The sequence below is a fragment of the Hyaena hyaena genome, unplaced genomic scaffold (assembly GCF_003009895.1).
Source record: "Hyaena hyaena isolate Hyena2069 unplaced genomic scaffold, ASM300989v1 scaffold_101, whole genome shotgun sequence".
Taxonomy (NCBI): domain Eukaryota; kingdom Metazoa; phylum Chordata; class Mammalia; order Carnivora; family Hyaenidae; genus Hyaena; species Hyaena hyaena.
The window spans coordinates 823906-833059 of NW_024080733.1; the positions used below are offsets into that span (position 1 = coordinate 823906).

The following is a 9154-nucleotide window of genomic DNA, read 5'->3' on the forward strand; positions in this document are numbered from 1 at the left end:
CCTTCCTTCCTCCCTTCCTTCCTTCCTTCTTCCCCCCTCCATCCCTTTTTCTATCTGTGTGTCTGGGCTGGCATTGTGCCTGAACTGAGTTGGAAGCCTCTCGGGCAGAACACCGGCTTTCTGCTTCTCCACAGCTTCTGCTTCTGGGTGGCCTCCCCGTGGGCTGACACTGGCACGCTCACGTTCCTCACAAAAGCAGAGGCGTTTTGTGCCAGCACCATGGGACTCCCAGCTCCTGGGCCGGGTGTCTTTGGAGACCTGTGTCTGCTCCGGGGCACTCTGTAAGCAGGTTGATCCTCTGTCCCTGCTCGTTTCCGGTGGGCTCGGGGAGGGACGCTGACCAGCAGGAGGCCACGGTCCGTATTGCTGCCTGAGAGGTGTGTTCCCGACCCCAAGCTGCTGGTGCCGTGTGGCCCGAGGAGCGCGGTACTAAGCTGATCCTCACGGTCTGTGGAGAGTGAATGAGGCTCAGGAAACTGGAGTGGTTCGGCCTTGGTGACACAGGCCTGGGCTTGGACAGGGGTCAATTTGGGCACAGAAAGAAATCGGAAGCAGGTACCCACCCTACTCGCGTGCTGGGGACACGGTGGCCCCTGGAGACACGGCCGAGTTGCTGGCGCAACAGGAGGCAGATGGCCGTCCTGTGTCTACCCGAGAGCCTGTGGCCGCAGAGGAGGGGGGATGGCGCACCTCCCTGCGGGCAGTGCGGCCACAAGGGGCGATCCTCGCTCAAGCCCAGAGAGCCGATGGGAGTGCGGCCCGGCCAGCCGCTGACCGGTAGCTCCCCCACGGACACTGTCCCTGAGCTCGGGTCAGCCCCCAGAGCTCGCCTGTGTGACGGTGGTGCGGCATTCGTAGCCGTGTGCATGTGGCCCTCAGTAGGGACCCCAGAAGTCCCCTAGCCAGGTATCCCCAGATGTGCAGCCCCCTCCCCCTCCAGGTGCTGGGAGGAGACAACGTCCTGGCCTGAACGTCAGAGGGAGGCAGCAGGTGGAATTTACGTACCGATGAACTTGCGCACACATATCACCCGGGCTGCAGGGGAACTCCGCGAGCTGGGCACGTGGCTAAGTCACGGTCATATGAAGGAGACAGCGGGGTTCTGATGAAGGTGGCTGTGCACGTGGCACCTGAGGCAGCCCCTCCCCCCATGCTTCCCAGTATCGAACTGGGTCACCGGCCGGTCCGGTGTCCTTGTGGAGGGACCCAGAGCACAGCTATCAGGCCTGACCGCCCCCCGCTGGTCCTGGGGGAGCTGTGCATCTAGTAGAATAGGGACTTCTGTGTGCGTTCGCTCATTCGTGCCCCGAGTATGCAGCACTTGGTAAGTTCTGTGCCCAGAGTGGGGAGGGGGAGCCCCACGGTGTCTCCTCAAGGAGCGCCTCTCCAGCGGGGAGGGAGCGGGGAGGCTGGGACACCATTGCAGAGCGGGGTAACCGAATGCACCAGGCGTGACTGGATGGGCCCAGGCTAGGACTGGGGTCAGGAGCACCTCTCCCGGAAATGGAACGTACACTTCTCCCGGAAGGAGTCGTAGCCTTCCAGGTGGAACGCCGAGACACCCCACGTGCCAAGCCTGGCCAGAGGAGAGAAGAGCCCAGCAGATTGGGAGAGTCGAGGGAGGGGTTCGGGGAGGGCTGAGGGCTGGGGCCTGGGGGCAGCTGACGTGTCTAGCACGGTGGCAGCGACCTGCAGAGGTATGGCAGACCTTCCGCGGGTTCGTGCTTCCTTTCCTGAAAGAGACCCGTCATAGCAAGTCGCCGGAAGGCATTAAGCGTGTTCGTGTTTTGGAAAACGTTCCCCTTTTGAGGCATGTGAGCAGAATGCGTATCGATGTAGAAACTCGTGCTGGAAGAGTGATGGCAAAGATGTCCCTGCACTTAGCACCTCAGCCCCCGGGGTCTCCGCACCCTTGACCACCCCGTTGGGCCACCTGCTTGCTTCCCCGGAGTAACCGCGGCTCTCTCTCCTCTACAGGTGCCCTTGCTCGTGTAAATCCTCAATAAGATCAGATCGCGGCAGAAACCCACCTGCGAGCCGTCCACGGTCCCCGCTCAGGGACGCCGCGGGGCAAGGGGCGTCAGGGTTTGGTGGACTCTAGTCTACGGGCCAAACGCACACAGCTGGTTTTCAGTCCTGCAACGTGGTTCCGAGGGAGTGCAAAGCTTCCGCCCTGCTGCACGGCTTATGTGCCAAGGAAACGTGTTTGCCTCTGAATATTTCAAGTTGCCAATAAACTATTCTTGTTGGCAGGCTAATGGGGATCCCAACACGGGAGCCCAGCACCCCGCTTCATTGAGGTGACCTTAGACCGATTCTGGAACTTTGAGAATTTCCCACATACGTGGACGGTTACGACCATTTCGCTGTTTGAAATCTTTCAGATTCTAGGGAGATCCGGAGAAACCGATAGAAGCAAGCTGAACGTCCTACGCTCTGTGGTGTTTTGGTAGTAAGAAAAGAGCCACAAGGCTTTTTTCAAAGATGACCGTCGAGCCACAAAACCATTGGATTTTTGTCCCTCGAAACTTGGGGGTTATAACCTCACGGAGGGTAGCAGACCATGATCTGACTAACTACGCTTTTAAGAATCCACTGTTATCACCCAGAATAAAATCCTACTTGATGTGCAGAAGGGCAGCTCTGATTCTCCGAGGGTGGCGGTGACCGAGGTCGGGATGGCATCGGCGCCCCACCTTGCAGGTGTCCCCAGCGGGCTGTGAAGTAGAACGAGCCTCCCCCGGAGGGCTGTGTATGGAGCCCGGTGACTTCCGGGGAGCCTTCCAAAACCCTGCAAGGGGCCCAGAGAGGGGACGTTGGGTGTCTGCGTGTCGCCAAGATTGGATCAAAATTGTGCTGGTATTTCACGGTTTGCGTTCAGTCTGGGTGCTTTCACCCAACAGATCAGCGGCACCCCTGTATTGCACGGAAGGCTTCTCGGAGGACGCAGAATTTCAATTATTTATCATGATGTTCAGACACAGCACTTGTCCCTCACATCTGTCTCTACAGCAGTCTGTTGCATCCGAAAGAGCTCTTTAAGACATGAATAGAAATCAAGAGGAGTTCGCGAAATAAAATCTGTCTTCATCCAACAACAGATATGGCGAGATCATCTGAATGTCTCTCAGCAGATCCAGGCGTCACGTAGAATGGAAACTTTACATTGTCCGTCGCTCACCTTCCCCGGGGAGGGGCAAGAGCGTCACCCAGTCTCTCTTAAGCCACGCTGTCTCCACTATGTGTCTTTTAGTGCCACAAATAAAAGAAAATGACATTGTAGCCATTGTGTGAATTTTGTGACTTTATAACACAGTTCCTTGGAATGCCCGTAGCCCAAAGCAGAAAGGAGAGGTTCATTATTCAATCAACACATATGACTGCCTCTCTACTACTCTGAGCAGCAGAAAGCAAAACAGAGGAGAACCCCGGTCCTCATGGATTTGACTTTATGGAGGAGGAGACAAACCATAAGCAACAGAAGCCAGCAAAATATTAAGTGTATTTGGAAGGTTGGGAGTGCATGGGAGAAAATCAGGAAAAAAATCATCCTATTTTACAATAGGAAGAGATCCTTGAAGAGAGTCCTCAAGGATACAGTGGTGTTTGAGTAGAACCCTCAAGGAAATGAGAGAGCAGGCCACAGGTGGATGTGTAACTTGTGGGGGAAAGAGCAGGTGCAAAGGCCCTGTGGCAGAATTTGCTCGGCGTGTTGGAGGAACAAGGCTAGTATGAAGCATGGGTGGTCATGCAAAAATACGCCATTTCCCAATCTCTGAGCCCTGGTCTTTGCACACAATTGGGCACCCCCATTTCCCACAGCGGCCTCGCACCCCAGCCAGACCAGGAGAGGGGCAGACATGAGAGGGGACCAGAAGGGGACCTCAAAATGAGAAAGGCTGTCCAGTTAAGTGCACCCTAGCCCTGGTTCCTTCTCCACAGGGAAGGGATCAGCTTTGTACTAAATTTATCCTCTGTCAAAATTGTGTTGCGTCCGGCATCTGGAGCTGTGCTAAAGCCTTGGGCTTTGAGCTGTGGAGTGAGGAACAATAGAGCCACGTGGGTCGTGCTTTACTCTTTCCCCCGGGTTTTCACAGCTGTTCTAGGTGGTTCTCAGGAAACCTGAGTGGTGGTGAGGCACCAGTTTCCGGCTGAGGGAACTGGGATCTGAAAAAGCTGAGCGGCTAATGAAACAACTCGATTACGTTCTTCTCATGCTGGGCTGCCCTGTCCCTCCAGAATATAATCAGAACTCAGTCTAGAGGACTCCCCGGGGCCTGCGTCCCTCCCACCTGTGTCCTGCAGCACCAGGAAGCCGGCACCGGCTTGCCGGACGCACCCGGCCAGCACCCGGCCCTCCCCTATTCCTCCTGTGCCGGGAACACACCCGCCACGGTCCACCCGGCTCAGCGTGGAGCCTGCTTGGGATTCTCTCTCTCCGTCTGCCCCTCTCCTCCACGCTCTCTCTCTCTGTCTGCCCCCTCCTCTGCTCTCTCTCTCTTAAAATAAAAATGAACAAAACAAGAAGGCAAAGGAAAAAGCAGAGAAAGAAAACTCCCACGCCCTCCTCCCTCTGTGTGGAACTGTCCGTGGCTCCAGTGACCGCCTCTTTCCCACAGCGGGGACAGGACGGCCAGAGAGAAAGGCATGACCCGAGTCTCCCGGGGCGGGTCCCACACTGGCTCCGTCCTCCACAGAGGTCATGACCAGAAGCCCAACCGGTCCGCCCACAGCGACACCATCGCGTACAAAACGTGGCCCAGTGGAGTTCAGGAAGCTGGCCCAGTTAGCCGCCATACTCCTGGGGTGGAGGCGTGGAGGGCAGGGAGGAGGAGGGGTGAGGGCATCTGGGGAGGGAGCAACACGGGAAGTGCGGAGAAGCCGCAAGCCCCCGGCAGGGCCGCTGGGGTGCACGCTGAGGCGGAGGAGCCCGGGGGACCCCTCCCGGGGCCATTTCCACCACGAGACATTCCCAGGGTCCAGGCCACGGCCCCCACCCCCGTGTGTGCGGCCGGAGGTGTACACGTGTCCAGAGCTGACCGTCAGGATGCAGTCAGGTTGGCATCCTGTTGTAGGTGGTTCTCAGGAAACCTGAGTGGTGATGAGGCACCAGTTTCACCACCACTGTGTGGTTCGTCCAAGTTCCCAGTGCGGCCCGGCTTAGCTAAGGGCGGGCAGGTGGCCATAGCCCTTCCCTGGCCACCGGAGGCCCCCCCTTCTGCAGATGGAAGAAAATGCATTAGACGCTGCTCGACTCCCCAGGCGCCGGGCGGCTCAGTCAGTCAGGCGTCCAACTCTTGATCTCAGCTCGGGTCTTGGTCTCGGGGTCGTGGGTTTGGGCCCTGCGTTGGGCCCATGCTGAGTGTGAAGACTACTTTAAAAAGGTTGCTGGGGTCCCAGATCCTGAGCCCTCAGGCGGGTGCGGACTCTGAGGCAATGTAGGAATGCTGGTGTCCACGCATGATGCCCTCAACCCTCCTCAGCCTGCGCTCCCTGAATACTGGGTGGGGGGAGGCCCGATGGAAAGACCCACAGGGGAAAGCGAAGGGCGTGGCCAAGGGGAAAGCACAGCACCGGCTGGCGGCGTCTCAAAACCCGCTGAGGTGCAGTCTTGCCCCGGCTCTGCCTGGCCACCTGCTTTCCTCACCCTCTAGACACTGGCCTGCGTCACCTTCCCCTCCACACACAGCACACGGGTTCACTCTTCCAAGCTGGGCACCAGAACTCCTATTCATCCCTCAGAACCCAGCCGCCTCCTACAGAAAAGCTTCCCGACCACCCCGCTGTCCTCACTGCAGGGAGAGGTACGTCTTACGCTGTGGTGTCTGCACGTGAATCCACGGGCTTCTGTGACAGAAGGGAGCTGCGCCATGCTCACTAGGGTCTGCAGGCCTGGGGACCGATGCCAGCGCCACTGGCGGGTGTCGTTCGAACTAGAGTGGATTTGCCCCCGGGCGGGACCCCAGGGTAGGCAGTGAGCCCGGGACGTCCGCGTGGGGCCTGCGTTTCTGAATCCGGTCTGCCAGCCTGTGGCCCTCCCTCTGCCCCGCTCAGCCTTGAGGCAGTAAAGCAGAGCACCCCAGGTAGAAAATTCCAGAAGGACTTGCTTAGCTAGGGGCTCCCGGATTGTATCCTCACTGCAGGGAAGGGGCAGGTGGGGAGGGAGAACTGAATTAGCCGCAGGTCTGCAGGAACCACAGGGCTACACAGGCCCAGGTGGGAGGGACGGGGGCAGCCAGCGCAGAGGTGGAATCTGGGAGACTCAGGACGTGGCCAAGGCGGGCTCAGAAGGGCTGGGGGTGGGGGGACTCAGAAACAGCTGTGTGCGCTGTAGGACTTCCGGCCACCGCGTGCCGGGGTGGCCCCCACATCTCCTCCTGCCGGGAGCTCGGGGACACGGCGCAGGGGACGATCACGAGTGACCAGGGAAGGCCAGAGTTCTTGTCCCCGATGGTGCGTGTCCTTGAGCACTAGCCCGCCTCGGGGACTCCGCCTCCCACCCTGCGATGAAGGTGCACAGTAACACCGACAGGCTTCGCGTGGGACCCAGGGGCGCACAAGGGGCTGGAAGCTCAGGGGCCGTGCAGGGAACACTTGTGTCACCAGCGTGATGACAGCCGTGGGTTGCGAATGTCCCGGGGCCCACGCGGCATTCTTGGCCGAGGCCACCTGGTTCCTCCTCGGAACCCTCTGTCTCTTCTGCAAACCAGCAGCCAACCTCCGTGGGCCCTGGCGCCTGGGACTTCCCAGAAGCCCGAGGCTTCAGCCAAGCAGTGTTCACAGACCCCCCCAACACCAGACTGGCTCAGGAGATCCTCATGGACGTCGGCGCCTCACCGAGTCACGTGGCCAGTGAGGGCCCAGCTGGGCTCCCCCTCGCAGCGGTGAACCCCCAAACCTGGCCCTGCCCACATCATCCCCCGGCAGACGACACAGCCAAGGAGGTGTCCTGGTGTAAGGAGACTGAGGAACGGAGCGCATTCTATGGTGTCATGGAGAGAAGTGCCCGTCCCTTCTCGTCCCTGGGCCCCGCACTGGCTCCCCTTCCAACTTGAAGGCCGAAGGGCTCCCCATGCATGACCTTTACGGGCCGCGTCGGGCTGTGTGCTGACAGCTGGGAGCCTGGAGCCTGCTTCGGATTCTGTGTCTTCCTCTCTCTCTCTGCCCCTCCCCTTCTTGCCCTCTGTCTCTGTCTGTCTCAAAAATAAACACTAAAAAGAGTTGGTTTTTTTTAAATAAAAATATATCTATTAAAAAAGAAGAAAGAACAATGTAGTTCCTGGTGGACAGGTGCCCGACCTAACCAAGCCTTCCCGGGCACCAGGGACTGGCCCACGAGGGCTCGCACGGACAGCCTCGCGGGCGGGCAGGGTGGGAGCCCGACTCGGGAAGGTGACCCCCGGGGCCCCTGGGATGCTGGGGGTTCCCGTGGGGGTCTCTGGCCCTCAGGCCCTGCGGGTGTGGCCCTGAGCCCTCTGGTGGAACATCTGTGGCTGAGGGTGACAGCACAAGGGCAGGAGAGGGGGTCCGGCCAGCGCCCCGGAGAAGCCCACGGTAAGACGGCACCGCTGAGGCACTCAGACCTGCACGGGCAGCACGTTCATGACGCTCCTCTTACAGGGGAGGAAAGCGACTCTCCCAGATGACGCGCGGGCGAGGTCCGAGGGAGGCGTGCTGCCCCGGGGCCAGTGCTCTTGCTGCTCTAGGGGTCCCTGGGGGGCAGCAGCCTCAGGACCCGCTGTGGGACCCCCAGGGGACGTGTCAGGGGGCTGTGGCGGGTCCTCGGCCCTGCACCAAATCACAAACATCTCCCCTGACCTCGATCCCCAAGATCACGGGCTCCCAGGCAAGCTTCCTTCTCCATCTCCCCCGGATTTTCTTTACTGAGCAAGTACTAATAGGCGTGGACCATCCCTGTGTGTGACTCCAAGCCCATGTAGCGAGGGATGTGGCTCTTTGTTGCATGGTTTCCCGGGACTTGATGGTTTCCCATTGCTGACTGTGGATCTGAGCTTGGCCCCCCAGAGACTTCCCGGCAGCGGCTGCAACTGTTTGCCCATGGCCTGTTCTCCGTGGCCTTCCTGCCGTGGTCTTCGTCTAGGAGCCACTGAATGGTGTGACGGGTAGGGACCACCACCCGCCTGCGGATGCCCCCTGCTGCCCTCCCTGGGCTCTCTGGGCTGAGCATCTGATGCGTGGGCCTCTCTGAGATGCCGCTCTGCCTGAGGATTAGACCGCACGGGTTTGAAGGTGACTCTGGAGCCAGAAAGACCCAGTGTGAATGCTGGCCGCGCCCCTCCCCGGCCCCTGGCCCGCGTTAACAGAGACAAATGACTTAGCCTCCCGTTTTCTCGTCTACAGCATGGACCACGGCGCAGAAGGCCATGGTGAGGCTGTGACAAACGTCCACGCTGGCCCGAGCCCAGAGGAAGCACTCAGTAACAGCGGGCTAACGTGGGAATGGAGGTGATCACGCACTAAGGAAGCTCACGCCATCTGGCATCTGGAGAGACCATAGTCATGGGTTCTGTGTAAGCTTGGCCACAAGGGGCCCATCACCCCTTCTCTGCGAGCCTCCCTCTTTTTATCTGTAAAGTGAAGTCATCTCTGGACACTGGCTGTCCTAGAGCTGTGGCTTTCCACCCAGGGCCCAGGGGACACAGGGCCCGCTCAGAGGGGGGGTGTATGTTAGAGTTAACTCGGGGGTTACTGACCAAAGCGAGGGCAGGTTTGAGGAGGAGCTTTATAGCTCCTCAGCCCGGAAGGGCCGGAGGAGAATCAGTTAGCACAAGCCAGCGAGGGTTCTAGACGTGGTAGGGGACAGGAGACACGGCCTTGGAGACAGAAACCAGCTACTGCCAAGCCATGGCACGGCACAGATAGAAAGACGTTCTGGAAGGGCACACGGAACGTCCCTCCCAATGCCTAATGAGGAAAAGGCACAGGAAACAAAATGCCAGGACATCATCACAGCAGCAGCATTTTAAGTGCAGAAGATGCCTTCAGATTCACACCAGTGAGTGTCGGAATTCAGTGGGAATTTATACTTTGTCCAAGTGAAACCAGGGTTAATCTATCTGTACCAATCGGAGGTTGCACATTTCTTTCTCACCTCCCCTTTTTATGACATGCACCTCCACCTCTCACATTTACC

The 9154-nt window shown here is 59.0% G+C and overlaps 1 protein-coding gene across 5 annotated transcripts in view; it reads left to right on the forward strand.

Annotated features, from left to right (window-relative positions):
* Positions 1 to 3282, forward strand: part of COBL (cordon-bleu WH2 repeat protein) — a 223593-nt gene extending 220311 nt beyond the window's left edge. For all 5 annotated transcript variants that reach the window (XM_039235694.1, XM_039235693.1, XM_039235696.1 and 2 more), the window contains one exon: positions 1978 to 3282. In XM_039235694.1, the coding sequence (XP_039091625.1) occupies positions 1978 to 1995 (18 nt within the window). In that variant the 3' untranslated portion in view covers positions 1996 to 3282. The remainder of the gene's footprint in view (positions 1 to 1977) is intronic.
* Positions 3283 to 9154: the final 5872 nt, after the last annotated feature.